Source organism: Pelobates fuscus, chromosome 5 (assembly GCF_036172605.1).
Source record: "Pelobates fuscus isolate aPelFus1 chromosome 5, aPelFus1.pri, whole genome shotgun sequence".
Taxonomy (NCBI): Eukaryota; Metazoa; Chordata; class Amphibia; order Anura; family Pelobatidae; genus Pelobates; species Pelobates fuscus.
Window position 1 is genome coordinate 131,398,209 of NC_086321.1, and position 18,278 is coordinate 131,416,486.

Here is an 18,278-nt window from a genome sequence, read left to right on the forward strand (position 1 = left end):
GCATAAATTGTCTCTATACTAGGTTTGGTAAACAATACTGGGATAGATTGGTTCCTGCCATGGCCACCGCAAGCTTTGTATGCAGTTGCAAAATCATTTTTAGGTAAGGACATTACATATATTGTGACGTAAAATATGGCTATATTGATTTTATATTATTTAAATATTATACAGTAAGTATTGCTTCTAAATAGCAATTAAAACAACAAAAATAAAGCACAGACCTCTAAACTGGCAAATTTAAACAAAATAGCCATTATCCTAAAGGGACAGCCCAAGAACCAAAATCACTTCATCTTACTGAAGTGACTTTTGGGTATAGTTGTCTCCCCTCCAGATAAAACCAATGTAAGCATTCAATAATGGAATCTATTTTACTTATAGTGTCAGCATTCAAAGTATGCTGATGCTGGGTATGTATTCAGTGCTTCTCTGTGAGAATAGTTGGATCAGAGCAGCGCCCTGATTGCTGCACATTCATCGTATGTCCACTATACTTCTCTGTGAGGAACATTTGACTGGACGAAAGTTAGCATTCATATTGATTCCAGCAAGGAGGGTTAAACTGCTGTGAGGACTGTGGCACTGAATTACAGGTAAATTGTTAACTTTTATTTTCCTCTAAATGTTTTAAAGCAACACAGGGGACTTACAAACAAAATTATTTAGAATGTTCTGTTAAACAACATAAGGGATATAATAATCTAACAAAGTGTGGTAATTCATAATGTCCACAGTGATAGATGTAAAAATGAATAATAATCTAGATTATACATACAAATATCAAAGCTCACAAAAAAAGGTACCAAAGCTACCAAAATCTATAAATAATAAGAGTCCACCATGTGGCAATTAACCAATGGAGAATTGACAAACTAACTGGTCTTAAAGCTTGCAGGGAGCCTTAACAGTATGGTCTTTCTGAGACAAAATGAACAAGGTCATAGTTAGGGCATTTATAATTTCCCTGCAAGCGATTGGTTTACAATTATGCAGATGTGCTCACACTCACTGTGGCAGCAATCTTGGATGAAACCAAAACATTTATTAGATAAATATGTCCTTTATATATTGGGAATGACTTAGATGATTATCCCAGACTGAAGACTCTGCTGTGTTTCTCTCATCTATTACCATGTGCTAACAATATTACCAAAGTAAACCTGTTATGAAAAAAAATAACTTACCTGAAATTGCTCCCATACGCAATGAATACACCATAAGATTTACTCACGTTTTCTCCATTCCAGCACCCCATCATGGGTGTTACTGTTTGTGTAACACCCTCCTCCTGGCCCTCCTCCACTCTGCCTGTCTGCAATGTCTTTGATTTGCCCTGCTTGGGATGCATCCCTAAGCAGGACAAATCTCATTAATTACGTTGGCACGCTGGCGTCAGAACGTAGTGACGTCAAATCACACGGTTCGTATACTGTAGTTTCCATAGCAACCACAGTGCATGCTCTGGGTAGAGAGCAAAGGGACCTCATGTGGGAGCTTTTTCTTCTCTCCCTTGTCAGTCAGTGCCTTGGCACTTCAAGGCATTGACTGACAGCTGGGAGAAAAAGGTTAGCCACCTTTTGGCCTGTGGGCAAGAACAAACAGAAAACTCATAGATGTATGTGTGGATGGTTTTAATCATGAGCCCTGTCTCATTTAGCACCATAGATATTCATAATAGTGTAGTCTGCTCCATATACTATGATTGCTACGGAATATTCCAAAGCGACCATCCAGGACTGAAGAACATTGAGATTGTAGGCCACCTAGGCATGAGCCCATACAGTTCTGATCTAGACCATGCACAAATCTGCCTGCACTCATTCCTGCAGTATTCAGATAATATACATCCCAACACACCAACCGCTATTATAATCCAAAGATGAATTATTTGAGGCTGAACCCTGTATCCCCTCTCTGCTCATGACCAGTGGGAAATTTTCCTCTTGTGTCCCTTGCCAGCCCTTACCTGATCCCAGGAGGTCATTATTCTTCTTGAAATATAGAGGAATCTTATAGATTTGTGTTAATGTTTAGAATGTGCTGCTGTTCTGTTTTTGAAGATCGTTTATTACCGTGACTCTTTTTTTTTTGTCTGAGTTACTGAATAATATATATGTATTGTGGTTTAATTATTGTACTTTGCAACTATCTTATTTATAATATATACATATTTGTTTCTGAAAACATCAGGAGACAATGAAATGATCCCATCCCAGCATTTGGAGCCAGTGATTGGCCATGTGGTCATGGTCCATGATTCTGTTGGGAAGTTCAGCAAGAAGTTTCAGCAGAAATTAAGGCGCAGTAACTATGTTACTCCAAAGAATTACCTTGATTTCATCAACACATATTCAAGACTGTTGGAAGAGAAGAACCAGTTTAACTTTGGTAAAATTTTGAGTGTTAGAATACAATTCTACAAGTTAAGTTGCATAGAGTTCGTATCATCTGTACTGCAGACTCAACTGTCACTTCAAGTTATTTTTTACTTAAAGCGTATTAAATAGACAGTGGTTAATGGTAGATAAATTACGTTTAGCTTAGGGAAGCTGATGGATAACTTAACATTTTTTTTTACTTTTAAAACATTTCCAAGAACATGCTGCCTTAGCACCTGACTGTTCCCTCCAGGATAAGGAAGCTGTCAAACAGGGACCTTTACTGCCCAGTATTTTTCCATCCTACCATGTCTTTTCATTATGCAAACGTCCCGCAATGTCCCTCGAGTGCCTCGCTCCATCCCTGCAGTGTCCATCTCTATTCTAGAGCCTCTCTCCCCTGCCTACATCTCCTTTAATGTCTCTCTTCATTCCCACTGGCCTGGTCCATGTTTATACTTTCAAACTGGGCATACCCACCTTGTAGTAGCAATATGAAATACCCAGACAACACTAAAAAATTTATCTATTTCCTATCTGATTTTGTACTGTAGAAACCTATTTATCTTCTAATACAATACAAAAAATATTATTATTTTGCCTAAACTTTATATAATATATTGCTTTTAAAAGCATTTAAATAATTCTATCAGATAAACAAGTAATTAACCTTGCTGTAAACAGTCTCTCGAATTTTACAGTCTAATAGTAATGAAGTGCTGGTTTCTGTTTGAAAATAGCTCAATGCAAACGTCTGGAAGGGGGTCTGGACAAACTGAAAGAAGCCACTGTTCAATTGGCTGAACTAAATGAAAAGCTGGCTGAACAGAAGAAAGTGTTAGCTGAGAAGTCAACTGCTTGTGAAGCTTTGTTGCAAGAGATTTCAGACAACACAAAAGTTGGTGAGTGGTGCAATGACTGTATTGGGGCTGAACAATGTACCAATCACATGGCTTTTCTTTATGCTATATTTGATGAAATAATGGATTGATAAGTCAAGGGTGTGTACACGCACACACATATATATTTATTTATGTTTAATCAAATTGTGTTTTTAAAATTTTGTAAATGTTATTAAAAATGTCATTGTTAGTGATATCTGGGCATTGACTTCATTTTTGCTGAGGACTCGTGTACACTCAACTCCATCAGTGCTCTGAGCTACCAAAAATCCTCCAAGTACTTGAAAAACATCCCAGATGTGTTGGGAACTTCTAGGTTATATTATTTGGCTTCAGATTCCTTATTGTATATAGCCTGTATATACGCTCCTATGTCTCAAATGGCCAAGTTTCACCTTTCTTTTTAGAGGATATTAGCGAGCACAGTAAGAATTAAAGGAAGCAGCAATTTTACTTTGTTGGGGGGGAACGTTATGTGGATTCAGTTTTTAAGAATCATTTTTGTGAATATTCTATATGAACTAGGTCACAGATTGCAAAAAATATCCCCCAACTCCCATCACGAGAATGTAAAAAAACTCCCATCACAAGAGTTCTACCACAATTGGATATCCCCCTAACCTAGATTAGGCTGACAAGTATCTGCTTAAAGGTATACCATCACTTCCCATGATTTTAAATAAGAGGTTTAACTACTCTGTATATTTAGCAAATATATTTTGTGAGGTTTAAAAAATAAAAGTCCACACTTCTACCCCGGAACTGGGCTCCTCCATCTCAGTTACCTGTCAAAATGTTGCCCTTTATTGCCACTGACTGTGGAGGAGGGGAAACAAAATATTTGTGTCCTTCTCTTCAAGAAGGCTGGACAGAACTGGGTTGTGATGTCACTTTCTATATCTCTCAAAAACAGGAAAATAAAACTGAGCATCACACAAAAAAGGTTAGAGCGACTCTGTCACCCCCTCCTCCTTCCAAAATGAGTATTTCACAAATATATTTTATTATGTTTATGATATACTCACTTTGACTGTGATGGGATTTTACTGAAATTCCAAAGCAGCCAAAACATATACTAAGACAAGGTAAGTTTCCCTAGCCATCGCTAGTGACAGCTGTAGGAAGAAGGCATTGCCTATGGAGGATACCCCAGTCCTAGAGGATCCTCCATAGACCTCAGGGTTGTACTTTCACATATGCACAAGAGCATAACACTGACGTGGGCTCCTGAAAGATGGAGCTTTAGGAGTTGAAGAGGACTGACCGGAAGACCAAAGCAGCAGCCAAGGGGGACATGTTCAGGTAAGTAAAACTCACCTCCCTTTGCACCCCGTGACCTCCGGACACCAAGCTGAGCAGTCACCATCGGGAGTATTTACAAATTGTCCAAAGATCCCAGATGGATACAGAGCTACTTTAACCCCTTAAGGACCAAACTTCTGGAATAAAAGGGAATTATGACATGTCACACATGTCATGTGTCCTTAAGGGGTTAACACAAATCATAGATGACTTTTAAAATTTCACAGTGGGTTTCAGAGAAATGCCAGTTCCTTTTTAAAGACAAAATGCAATATGAGGAATTTTGGTGATGTAGTATAATGCCTTCTTTTAGCAGGCCTGAAATTGTTCATACCAAGACATTAACTAAAGTCAAGTGTAATTTTGAGCCAGACAGCTCTTTTTCTGATCTCAGTGTCTCATTTGGGGTTTCTCTATTGTTTTCTAGCTGAGGAAAAAAGGGAGCTTGCTGAAGAGAAGGCAGCAGAGATAGAGGAACAAAATAAAAACATTGCAGTCGAGAAACAAGAAGCAGAGAGTGCCTTGGCAGATGCTATGCCAATACTGGAAGCTGCCAAATTGGAACTGCAGAAACTGGATAGGTCGGATGTAACTGAGATTAGGTAACTGGGATTTTGCTGTCCACAAATTTGTTAATGAAGGTAGCGTTTGTCTATTAGTTAATCTGACTGCCAGATATAATTACTTTACAGGCATGAGGCTGAATCCTGCTATTTATATCAAATGTATTAACTATTCTAACTACATATTCTTCCATGGACTCGTATTTTTTTATTCACTAGATAAATTACTAGAGTTGCAAAATGTAGGCCTAAATAACTGAGCACTATAACTGTTACACCTCGGTTATTTGGGATCTAACATTTGCTCTTACATTGTCAAATCTTTACAATTATCTGCATAGCTTGCAGTTAAACACATAAGGTCTCTTTTCCTGTTTTTCTTACCAGTTCATGGTTTTTATCCCAGTTTACAGATGTGACGGATCACTTAACGTTTTCTGCATTAAATGTAATGTTATTTGTTTTTAATCAAGCAAAATAAGATATTTTTCTTACTTTATGCATATCAAAGGAAAATGTAAGTAAGCGTATCACAGTAACGTGAAATGTTCTTGATGTGGGTGCTGTGTTGGGCTTCAAAATTAGTGTCTTCAGTTTAGATTTGTTTGCACCTTTTTTCCTTATAAATACAAACGGCCCAATAGATGGAGAATAGGAAGAACATTGCAAATCACACCCTGTTTGGCCATTTCTATATTCATAAATACTCCAATTATAGTTCTGTAGTCCATTTTGAGATGACTTCCGTTTTTTGCCAGTGCTCATGACAGCAGCCTTGATGAGGAAGTTTACAAGGTAAATCATAGCATCCTTGGATTGCGCCTAGTATAAACAACCTTAAAAATGCATGGTTTTCACCGTTTAAAATCAGTATCCTTGTATGTTTGACAGTTTATTGTGTGTGTTATTTTGTTGGTTGGCACCTTTTTTATTTTTCTGTATTTGTTTGGATTATATGTATAGTAGGTGAATTGATATATCTTAATATCTGTCTTAAGTTTTCCTTCTTTGATTTCCAAAAACTGTAAGCCATATAAAATATTCAGGTAATGAATACTATTTAAAGGAATTAACAATAGACTTAAGTGAGTAGTGATTTGTTAGTATATTCACCATAGCATGGATGGTTTGGTAGAACATATGTACAGTTGCAAGAAAAAGTATGTGAACCCTTTGGAATGATATGGATTTCTGCACAAATTGGTCATAAAATGTGATCTGATCACCATCTAAGTCACAACAATAGACAATCACAGTCTGCTTAAACTAAAAACACACAAAGAATGAAATGTTGCCATGTTTTTATTGAACACACCATGTAAACATTCACAGTGCAGGTGGAAAAAATATGTGAACCCCTAGACTAATGACATCTCCAAGAGCTAATTGGAGTGAGATGTCAGCCAACTGGAGGCCAATCAATGAGATGAGATTGGAGGTGTTGGTTACAGCTGCCCTGCCCTATAAAAAACACACACCAGTTCTGGGTTTGCTTTTCACAAGAAGCATTGCCTGATGTGAATGATGCCTTGCACAAAAGAGCTCTCAGAAGACTTACGATTAAGAATTGTTGACTTGCATAAAGCTGGAAAGGGTTATAAAAGTTTCTCCAAAAGCCTTGCTGTTCATCAGTCCATGGTAAGACAAATTGTCTATAAATGGAGAAAGTTCAGCACTGCTGCTACTCTCCCTAGGAGTGGCCGCCCTGTAAAGATGACTGCAAGAGCACAGCGCAGACTGCTCAATGAGGTGAAGAAGAATCCTAGAGTGTCAGCTAAAGACTTATAAAAGTCACTGGCAAATGCTAACATCCCTGTTAGCGAATCTACAATACGTAAAACACTAAACAAGAATGGATTTTATGGCAGGATACCACAGAGGAAGCCACTGCTGTCCAAACAAAACATTGCTGCACGTTTACAGTTTGCACAAGAGCACCTGGATGTTCCACAGCAGTACTGGCAAAATATTCTGTGGACAGATGAAACCAAAGTTGAGTTGTTTGGAAGAAACACACAACACTATGTGTGGCGAAAAAGAGGCACAGCACACCAACATCAAAACCTCATCCCAACTGTGAAGTATGGTGGTGGGGGCATCATGGTTTGGGGCTGCGTCAGGGCCTGGACGGATTGCTATCATCGAAGGAAAAATTAATTCCCAAGTTTATCAAGACATTTTGCAGGAGCACTTAAGGCCATCTGTCTACCAGCTGAAGCTCAACAGAAGATGGGTCTTGCAACAGGACAATGACCCAAAGGATAGAAGTAAATCAACAACAGAATGGCTTAAACAGAAGAAAATACGCCTTCTGAAGTGGCCCAGTCAGAGTCCTGACCTCAACCCGATTGAGATGCTGTGGCATGACCTCAAGAAAGCGATTCACACCAGACATCCCAAGAATATTGCTGAACTGAAACAGTTCTGTAAAGAGGAATGGTCAAGAATTACTCCTGACCGTTGTGCACGTCTGATCTGCAACTACAGGGAACGTTTGGTTGAAGTTATTGCTGCCAAAGGAGGTTCAACCGGTTATTAAATCCAAGGGTTCACATACTTTTCCCACCTGCACTGTGAATGTTTACATGGTGTGTTCAATAAAAGCATGGCAACATTTCATTCTTTGTGTGTTATTAGTTTAAGCAGACTGTGATTGTCTATTGTTGTGACTTAGATGATGATGATCAGATCACATTTTATGACCAATTTGTGCAGAAATCCATATCATTCCAAAGGGTTCACATACTTTTTCTTGCAACTGTATTTGGTTAGTTTGCAGTGACTGAGATTGCCAACAATATCCTCATTATTTCATCTAATCACACTCCTTTTATTTTTTCTTGTTTTGTTTTTTTTATTTATTTGTTTTATTAAGGGCATTTGCAAAACCACCAAAGCAAGTTCAAACTCTATGTGAGTGTATTCTGGTGATGAGGGGGTTTAAGGAGATAAGCTGGAAAAGTGCAAAAGGCATGATGTCTGATCCGAATTTCCTAAAATCGCTAATGGAGATGGATTTTGATGCGATTACCCCAAATCAAGTCAAAATGGTCCGAGGTAATGTGTGAGACCGAATTTAGTAAGATACACTAATCACATGTTCTGCATTCATGTCTTTACTTGTGTTTTCTATTATTATAGTCTGCTCATTATACAATACATTTATATAATCAAAATGCAGACATTGTTAAATTTGTATGTAACAACATTTCAGGGTGTACAGATAACAAAGAATCTAATATGTGGCCTTGAGGGCTATCCGACCAGATACAAAGAGTGAAATGTAGAGAAACAAAAGCAAGGGGGGAAATTGAAAATAGAAAGTGAGACTGAAAGAACAGAATCATTCAGTGCTGAGATTGATAGACCATATCTTTTTATCTGGATGCTACCAGAGAATTGGAAGATTCAAGAACTCAGAGGGTCCGAAAAATTCCTACTTTTACTGTAGTAGAGATAGCATCATGTTGAGTAGAATAATAGCCACGTCAAGCAATTTGTTGTTTTTAGTTTTTTTTAACTACAGTTGTAACAATTTGATGCTCAGTAGATTTCTTTGTATATGGATCAGGTGTAGAACATCGCTGTTAGTTGGTGTTTTGTGATTTTGTTGTTGTTTGTGATGTGGCAATGCAGGGTTCTGTGTAAAAGTTCATAATATGTTTAATTTTGTTTTAAATATGTTTATTGGTTTCACAACATAAATTTCGATGCAAACGTATTTGTATTTAAGCAGGTAAGTGCCTGCCCAGAGGCGTAATTATCAATACATGTGTGGGTACGCGAGCTGTTGCCTGCGCAGAGGCACATTAATGAAGTCATTGGTTTTACAGCAAGTAGATTCATATTTAGTCATGTGTGTTTTGTAACTCTTGCTATGCTAGGTTCTTGTCTTTGTGTTTATGCTGTCTGGTGTGGTTCGAGGTTATGCTTGTGTAGTTATCTTGTGTTGGCTGGTTCATGTGGTTGCTTTATGTGAGCCGGTATGTGCTGTTGTTTTGTGTTAACTGGTTTGTGTAATTGCTTTGAGTGTGCTGGTTTGTACAAGTGTTTTGTGTTAGTTGGTTTGTGTAAGTGCTTTGTGTTAGCTGGTTGTGTAGTTGCTTTGTGTTAGCTGGTTGTGTAGTTGCTTTGTGTTAGCTGTTTGGATAGTTACCGTGTGTTAGCTGGTTTGTGCAGGTGTTTTGAGTTAGCTGGTCTGTGTAGTTGCTTTGAGTTGGCTGGTTTGTGTAAGTGCTTTATGGTAGCTGGTTTGTGCAGGTGCCTTGTGTTAGTTGATTTGTGTGATTGCTTAGGCATGGTAACATACAATGCAGTAATTAGGCAGTTAAGTAGGCAGTATTAAATCCTGAAAAACTAAGGACAGATGCTTGTTGATCTGCGCTACCCTGCTCAATTTCAACTAGGAGTATGTACACATAACCGGAATTGCATTTGGTAGTGAATAAAAAACATAGCGTTAAGTCCTTGCTTCCTGGTCTGATGCTCATTGATCTACCTCGCCTATTTATAACCAAAAAGAGTATATTAACAGGCACATTATGCTATATGCATTGTTATTGTCTAGTCTGTTATAATTCTAAATTGCGGATATTTAAACATGAAAAGCTTATGGTAGTAATTAAAAACATATCGTCATTTTCCTGCTACTAGGTCAGAACACATACATCAAACTGATTTATGGTAGAGCAAGTAGTTGCCCTCGCAGGAGCATATGCATTAGGGTATAAGCTGCGATAGTACAGTGAGATGGCTTTAGTAGTTTGGATCTGGTATGAACTTCAGCAGTTATATGTACTCAACATGTATATTATTGGACGGCTGTGTAACCGTTGTTTTCTGGCTTAAAATAACAAGCATAACTGGTCCCACGTTCTCTGGGGGCAAAAAACACAAAAAAGATGGAGGAAAAAAGATAAAAGTAAACGGTAAAAGGAGGGTGAGTCACTTCGCTGGAGGTGGCGTTGTATCGCCCGGTATATGAGAGCTGTCCGTGTTGGCTTTGTCCGTTGCCCGGGTGGCATTCGTTTAGGCTTCCCTCTGGCAAATCTGTTTTACAGGCTTAGTGTATAGACGGTGGGCAGGTAGTCCACAACCGAGTCCACCCGGCTCCCCCATCGTGGCAAACCCCCCTCAGTTCCCCCCAAGGCGTGCTTCTGTCAGCGAGAGGCTCCACTGCACCGTGGGCACTCGGGGACTATTGCTCTCCAGCAGTCTCCACCCCTGAAAGTCCGCGGATCACCTGCCCCCTGCACCTCCCCAGCTCCTGCAGAACCTCATTTGGGCTCCAGCCCCGTTGCGCCTCGCCCTGCTCCGGTCTCATACATGGTGCTGGTGTGCGCCTCCCCGGCCACCGGTCCGCCGGGGGGCCCGCATACCCCGGCTCCACAGGGCTCACAGAGCTGGGGGCTATTTCCCCCGGATCCACGGCCTAATCCAGGGGTCAGGGCCGGCTCCCCGCCTACCAGTTTGCTGCCCTGCGGGGTCCATCCGCGGGGTCCTTCATCCCGGGGGGCCATGGTGTCTCAGCGCGGCCTCCTGCGGCATGTGCGTTGGCCAACTTGTCCCTGTGTGGGAAGGGGTCTTGTGCCGCGTAAATCTCCTTCTCCAGCCTCTGGAAGTCTGACTCGTGGGCCGGAATCACCCCCGCCGACCTGGCGGGGGGGAGCGGGGCTGGGCCGGTATCCCAGTCTCTCCCGCTGTCACCGCTCACCACGCGGTTGTTTGGGCCTCATGAGGCCGTCTTGCTCCACGTATGCTGCTGGTTTGGCGTATGGCACACCACCATGCCCCTGGGTATTTCCCCATCAGATGGCCTCTTGTGCCTCGGCTTTTGGTGGGGACTTGGGTCAGTTTTTTAGGGTTTGTGGAGGCATTGAGCCGGAGCTGGCATGGATGGCTGCCGCTCAGCTCGGCGGCCCGGCCCCGCCCCCCTATGTTTAATTTTGGAGGTTGTGCTAAGAAAAAGTCCTGCAAGGGTAATTCTGCTTGGTCAGGTTGACGAATCTGGGGGAAATCTCTTTCTGCGCATAGAATAGTTTATCAATGACATTGCCACCTTATATATATATATATATATATAGAGAGAGAGAGAGAGAATAGAGTCATGTTAAAGACAATTCCTGAAGCATAAACAAAGATGATGTAGGAAATATCATTAAAATATCAGATACCATTGTTATTTAATCTTCTCAAGGTTGCCAGATAGGAAGAATAGGGGAGGTTATTTGCCTTATAACTCATGAAGCTGTATATGATTTCATAAATAACATCAACGTTTTTTTCACCTCTCAAAGTCACAAGATTTGGGACGCTTAATTTTTTTGACCCTATCCTATCCAACTGATCATTTCTGTCTCATGTATCTTTTCTTTCCTGGGGGGTTGAGGGCACCAAATCCCTTCTTTTTATCTTACTAATTATTTCAATTATTCCTCTGTGTTCCTCACTTTCCCCTCTTCTTCTGCACTTGGTTTATTTCTTCCTCTTTCCCTTGTTTTCCATACCATGTTTTACTTTATTGTGGTTATTTTTGCCTCCCCAATTGCAATATTCTTTTATCACATTACTCACTCTCTGCTTTTTGCATTTTATCTCCAAGTTCTATGCAATTTCTTTGTCTGCCTCCTACTTTTTAGCAGACAATTACATTTTACTCATCAGTAAACAGTATGAGAAAGGTGTGGAGCCCATTCCTTACAAAGTGCTGTATTTTACACCATCTGAATGACTTGTATGCATTTTCCACTATATCTCTTGTGTATACTGCACTGTTGTGTATACTGTCACCTTGTTAAAATCTTTAAATAAAGAATGTTTTAAGAAAATCACCAGTAAACAAAAAGATCCACAACAAAAATGGAATGTCAAGTGCGTAGGTCAATTTTTATTATTAAAAAGAAAGCACATATGCAAAGCAACCAACATTACGTATATACAAAACTCTATACAAATAAAGTGACTGTAGCATTACTTGCACAGTCATGTGATCGGGCCTCGCATGCCAATCACAGTAGTCATGTAGTTTGTATTTTGTTATTTGAATTCTACACGTTTAAATATACTTCTATCTGCTAATCTAGTAATATGGTGCACAATGTATGTGTTTATCAACTTTTGCTCAATAGGTTTCCTGAAAAATCAGAACGTAACCGTTGAGGAAATGGAGAACATCAGTAAGGCGGGCTCAGGAATGTTGAAATTTGTGGAAGCTGTTATGGGTTATTGTGATGTGGCCAAAGAGATCAAGCCGAAAAGGGAAAAGGTCAGTGGACAGAAATCACAGCTTTATAATAATATGTTTCCATTTCTCTTGGAACTTTATGTGGATTTTCTTTTTCTTTGTTTGCTAAATCGCAACAAAACTATGCTGTAAAACGGTGTATTAAGATCCAGGTACAAATGTGTCTAAATGCTTTGAAGACTGTGGAACATTTGTTTACCTTATTATGTACCTTATTATGTAAACCTTTCTACGTATCAACATTCGTATGCAGCTGACCATCATGGTATAAGGCAGGGGTCCTCAAACTCCGGCCCCCCAGATGTTGCTGAACTACAATTCCCATGATTCTTTGAATTACATAGATAGCCAGAGAATCATGGGAGTTGTAGTTCAGCAACATCTGGGGGGCCGGAGTTTGAGGACCCTTGGTATAAGGGGAAATCACAATGCACTTTGCAGTCTACCAATCATCTCGAGGACTGATCGGATATCTTTGGTGTATATATTCGATATATGTATTATTACTAGTTTTAGCTGGAGGGGGTGTTTCCACAACACTGATATCTTTGTATGCTGTGCACTAAGTTTAAGATGGATTATTCATTGTACAGTCAAATGTGGAAACTAGACAAGGTCAATTGGAATCATTCTCCAGCTATTCTCTTCTATTATGCCGAACATTTCTAATCCCCACTTTTTATCACCATTGTAAATTCTTCATAGTGCCTGTGACTGCTATAATTTCACGTAAATGGTGAAGTGCTGGATGGTGAGAATGCCAAGGCTGTGCTATCCATTTGCAGATCGACTTGCAAGATTAATACCATAGCAGTGGATTTTTTCAGGTTTCATCCCTTAATAAAGATTAATCATGGAAGTTTTTTATAGCATTTATTAATGATGTTTAGAAATGATAGCGAGTAAGAGTATACAAAGAGTTTTTTGGTTTTTTTTACACAAGTACAGAATTGATTGATGAATACACTCTGCATCGTTTCTGCTCTTAACACAGGTAGCGAAACTAGAGCGTAACTATTACATAAGCAAGCGTGACCTGGAGAAGATCCAGGCAGAGCTAGCCGTTATTCAGAGTGAGCTGAAAGCACTGGGAAAGAAATATGAGGCTGCTATCACTGAAAAGCAAAAACTGCAAGAGGAGGCAGAAATAATGGAGCGTAGACTGATTGCGGCTGACAAACTCATTTCTGGATTGGGATCTGAGAACATAAGGCAAGTTTGACCAACACATGAAATGAACAATAGAGAAACTGTTATTTTAGGCACTCATCAAAGTTTTGTCTTTGACATTACCATCTCTTTTTTGTTGTTGTTATTGTGTGTTATCTTAAAGGGGAAACCTCACCTCCCAGATTGAGAAACTTGAGAAATCGTGTTTCCGCACCTATCCCAAAGTTCCTAGTGTGACGTGCATATGAGCACAGACATGCATTGTGTTTTAGATATCATACTGCATGTCTGCAGATACCGTTAGCAGTGGACAAAGTTTTAAACACAGCTTTTTTTTTTTTTTTTTTTTTTTTTTACACAAAGCATGGGCTATGATCTATTCTAAGAGGATCACTGACCAGAAAACCAGCCATGCTTTCGTTTAAAAAAATAAAATAAAATAAGCTGTGTTTAAAGCAGTGTCCATTGCTAAGGGTATCTGCCGAAAAGCAGTATGGAGTCTGAAACACAATGCCTGTCTGTGCTCATTGCCAATTTGAGATATGCAGGTGAAGCAAAACAGTAATTCTTTAGTAGTGTTTTATCATGTTTGGTCTCACCAAATTTTTTATTTTTATTTTATTCAATAGTGTAATTTTGGATAAGTGACATTCTCTAAGCCTCTCTCTCTCTAAATGATAATTCGGAATGATTTATTAAACATATTGTGAATTTAACTTTACACATAAAGTGAAGTATTCTGCTTAGATGAAAGTCACATGCACCATACACTCTCAACTGCTGGCAAATACTGTCATGCTTGTAATGTGCATTGACCCATTCTACAAGTTTGGTTTGGTGTCCCAAAGATACACTAAGTCAGAGTGTGAACTATGTTGGTTCAAAAAGAAACTAGAAAAGTACGTAAATATAAAGATAACCATAGATAAGAGATGCATTTGTTGTCTTTGTTTAATTAATACACTTTGAATTTTTTTTTTATCCAATTAATGATTTCTGTAGATGCCCGGTCATAAGATGTATTTCATACTTTTTTGCAGATGGACAAATGATTTAGAAGAATTAAAAGTGAGGAGAGTAAAGTTGCTTGGGGACTGTTTACTATGTTCAGCATTTCTGAGCTACGAAGGTGCTTTTAACTGGGAGTTCCGGAAGGAAATGGTATATACCGCATGGCAGCAGGACGTACAAGATCGGGAAATTCCTCTCAGCCAACCATTTAGAGTGGAAAGCCTCCTTACTGATGAAGTTGAAATAAGCAGGTAAATAGACAATGCTATTCTTAAAGCCACAGTGATGGCAAAATGGCAGTTTGCCTTAGACGAAACTCAAATGCACCAAACACTTTAAAGTGTAAACAGATTCTATGGCGTGGTTAGAACGACCCATTCTACATTCGTTTGTTTTGGTATCTCAGTGAAACGCAAAGCCAGAGTATAAACTGGGGGTCCCAAACTGAGACAGTATTGCATGATTTGAGACATATGTTATGAGATTAAAAATAATAATCAACAAAAAATGAACTATTTACTGGAAAGCCATTTTGGCTTGGAAATGTTGTCAGCATCTTAAAAGTGAAAAGAGGAGAGCACTGTCATCTGTTTCACATCACACATTTGGACTCTAAAGAAAGAATTATTGCTTCTGTAAATCCTCAGTCAGACCTGCTTACACTTCAAGACTTTACAAAATCACTGTGCCCGTTTAAAATCAATAAGAAGTATACAAGAATCATTAATTTTACTATGCATTTCTTCCAGGTGTCATGTTCAGTAATAACATTAACTATAATAATGTTACTCTCAATTTCACAGTTAGAAGACATAGTCCCAGTCCCTATTAAGTTCCTGCAGTTAGAATCTGAGCGAGAATCTGAGCGAGTTGTCCATGAATATATTGTTTAGGTTTCTGTTCCTGAGAGTATGTCCAAAACATATGCCAACTGTGACAATTTTACTACTGGTGGTTACAAGTGTTTTTGTATTAGAAAAGTAGTCAATAAACTGTATGAAAGCAAAACTCAAAGCTGTGTCACAAATAAAAAATATGCAAAGCAAAACAAATGTATTAATCGCATTAATATGAGGTCAGTGTTTGCTCTGCATGTCTGATTTGTGTCAGTGTCATACAGTGCAGCTGTGCCTAACACATGTGTCACTTGTGCAGGTGGGGTTCTGAAGGTCTGCCCCCTGATGAACTCTCAATACAGAATGGAATATTAACCACTCGAGCCAGTCGTTTCCCCCTGTGTATAGACCCACAGCAGCAAGCATTAAACTGGATCAAGAGGAAGGAGGAAAGAAATAATCTAAAGGTAGGTGCATCGTCTCTGCCTTTCCTTATGTTATCTGGTATGCAGACCAATGTATAGTACTAATTATTGTATAGTTAACTGGTTTATTTTGAGTTCTAATACCAATATGGTAATTGTTAGAGGGGAGTTCTAAGTGTACCATCTAATATATATTACTTGAGTTGGCAGGTTGAGTTGACTATGATAGGAATTGAACGTGCAACACACTGAGGTTTGAACAATAGTGATGTCCCGAACAGTTCGCCGGGAACCATTCGCCGGTCGAACACGCGCAATGTTCGGTCCGCCCCCTATTCATCATGGAGGTGGGAGGGTCTGGGAGGGAGGGTCTGCTGCTGATTGGCTGGAATGTGTCTGCTGACTGTGAGGTACAGGGTCAAAGTTCACTCAATGATGACGAATAGGGGGCGGACCGAACATCGCGCGTGTTCGCGACCGCGAACATACTATGTTTGCCGGCGAACGGTTCCCGGCGAACTGTTCGGGACATCACTATTGAACAATACTAGAGTTGTAATCACCATGAATGATAAGTTTTAACTTACAAATATAAGGCATTATTCTAGTTCTATTCAGTTTGTTCCCTTTTGTTTGACATTTCTATACTCTTTGGTATGTTTCAGATCTCTTCGTTTAATGATCCAGACTTTCTAAAGCAATTAGAAATGGCTATAAAGTATGGCCTCCCATTCCTTTTTCAAGATGTAGATGAGTATATTGATCCAGTCATTGATAATGTATTGGAGAAGAATATAAAGGGTGCCCAAGGCCGACAATTTATTATTCTTGGAGACAAAGAAGTGGATTATGATCCAAACTTCAAACTGTATTTAAACACCAAGTTATCTAACCCCAAGTATTCTCCTTCAGTGTTTGGTAAAGCCATGGTCATCAATTATACAGGTGAGAACAGATCCACTCTTTGTTTCTTTCTTTCTCTCCTTTCTTCCTCCCTTCTTTCCTGCCTTCCTTTCCTCTTTTTCTCCTTCCTTCCTTCCCTCCTTCTCTCATTATTTTCTTCCTCCCCTCCTTCCTTCTCTCCCCCCCCTCTTTTATTTCCCCTTCCCCTTCTCCTTCCCCCATCTTTCTCTCTTTAAATTACTCTTGTTTTGTAACACAACAACCAAATTGTTCATTGTGGTATTATGGATGAACTTCTCTGTGAATTAGAAAAAGGTTTGATCCAAAATATCAGCTCTGTATTAGTACATCAACACTTGCACCCTGCCCATGATTTGGGATTGTTTTTAAGCAGACATATTGAGTACTATTGATCATATTCAGTTCATTACCTAGTTTATTCGTTCTTATTTTAAATGGGAACTTTGTGCACCATAACAACTACTGCCCATTGTAGTGTTTATGGTGCCAGCAAGCCCCTGGGACTATCCCCTGGTTCTGTGTTAAAACTCTCCGTTGGCATTTTGCTATTGCAGAAATCACACTTCAGTATAAATCATATTAATTTCTATTTATACAACAAATCATACAGTTTCAGCAGCTAGACCGTAAGTACTGGGTGGGACCTATCTTGCTGACCCCCACACAAAGGTAACTGGGGAAGGGTCTGTTCCTCCCCACCCAGGCGTCCTACACAATTGGCACTAATCTTCACTGACCTTATGCAGGTTTTCTAGAGTTGTATATGAACCATGGTGTGTGCATTAAGCTTACATCCCAACATCTGACCAAAGTGGGACACTGTCTTAAGCCTACAGATGGTCAAAGTCAATTGTGATTGTAAGTATAGTTGAATCATTTAGAGTAAGATCAAAGTATATGATGAATGCGGATAACATCAGACATATTTACCGCAGTTTAAAGGCACATTACTGCGAGTTCTATTGACATATAATGCCATTCTAGAAAAAGAGGGACACGTGAATGGAAATGGGTGTTTGGGTCCAAAATAGGACTGCTAAAGAAGGTAATTTTGGAAGATTAATATACTACATGGACATTTAGTAGCTTGTAATATTTGATAAATCATTTTTATACTGCCACTTGCTTACCACACATATCATTTTGATGTGCAGTTACTCTGAAAGGTTTAGAAGATCAGTTGCTGAGTGTAATTGTTGGGATTGAAAAAAGAGAGCTAGAGGAGCAGAGGGAAAATCTCATTCAAGAAACCAGTGAAAACAAAAAGTTGCTAAAGGACTTAGAGGATTCTTTGCTGCGAGAACTTGCAACGTCCACTGGTAACATGCTGGATAACGTAGAACTGGTTCAAACCCTGGAAGAAACAAAATCAAAGGCTATAGAGGTAATGCTTCTGTTCTACAATGCAATGCTACATCTAGACAAAAAAGTGTGGAAACTATTAATTAGTTACTTGGATAAGGACACAGACGTATACAAATATGGTGATAGTCCGTATTAACTGTTCCATTGTGGACTACT

At 39.3% G+C, this 18,278-nt stretch overlaps 1 protein-coding gene across 1 annotated transcript in view; it reads left to right on the forward strand.

Annotated features, from left to right (window-relative positions):
- The window catches only part of DNAH10 (dynein axonemal heavy chain 10), a 112,050-nt gene that overhangs the window by 76,344 nt on the left and 17,428 nt on the right, over nucleotides 1-18,278 (forward strand). Inside the window, exons 54-64 of the mRNA XM_063454314.1 lie at nucleotides 23-103; nucleotides 2,194-2,391; nucleotides 3,122-3,283; nucleotides 5,013-5,187; nucleotides 8,024-8,205; nucleotides 12,276-12,412; nucleotides 13,386-13,603; nucleotides 14,602-14,823; nucleotides 15,728-15,875; nucleotides 16,499-16,778; nucleotides 17,912-18,141. Coding sequence (XP_063310384.1) covers nucleotides 23-103; nucleotides 2,194-2,391; nucleotides 3,122-3,283; nucleotides 5,013-5,187; nucleotides 8,024-8,205; nucleotides 12,276-12,412; nucleotides 13,386-13,603; nucleotides 14,602-14,823; nucleotides 15,728-15,875; nucleotides 16,499-16,778; nucleotides 17,912-18,141 — 2,033 coding nt within the window. The remainder of the gene's footprint in view (nucleotides 1-22; nucleotides 104-2,193; nucleotides 2,392-3,121; nucleotides 3,284-5,012; nucleotides 5,188-8,023; nucleotides 8,206-12,275; nucleotides 12,413-13,385; nucleotides 13,604-14,601; nucleotides 14,824-15,727; nucleotides 15,876-16,498; nucleotides 16,779-17,911; nucleotides 18,142-18,278) is intronic.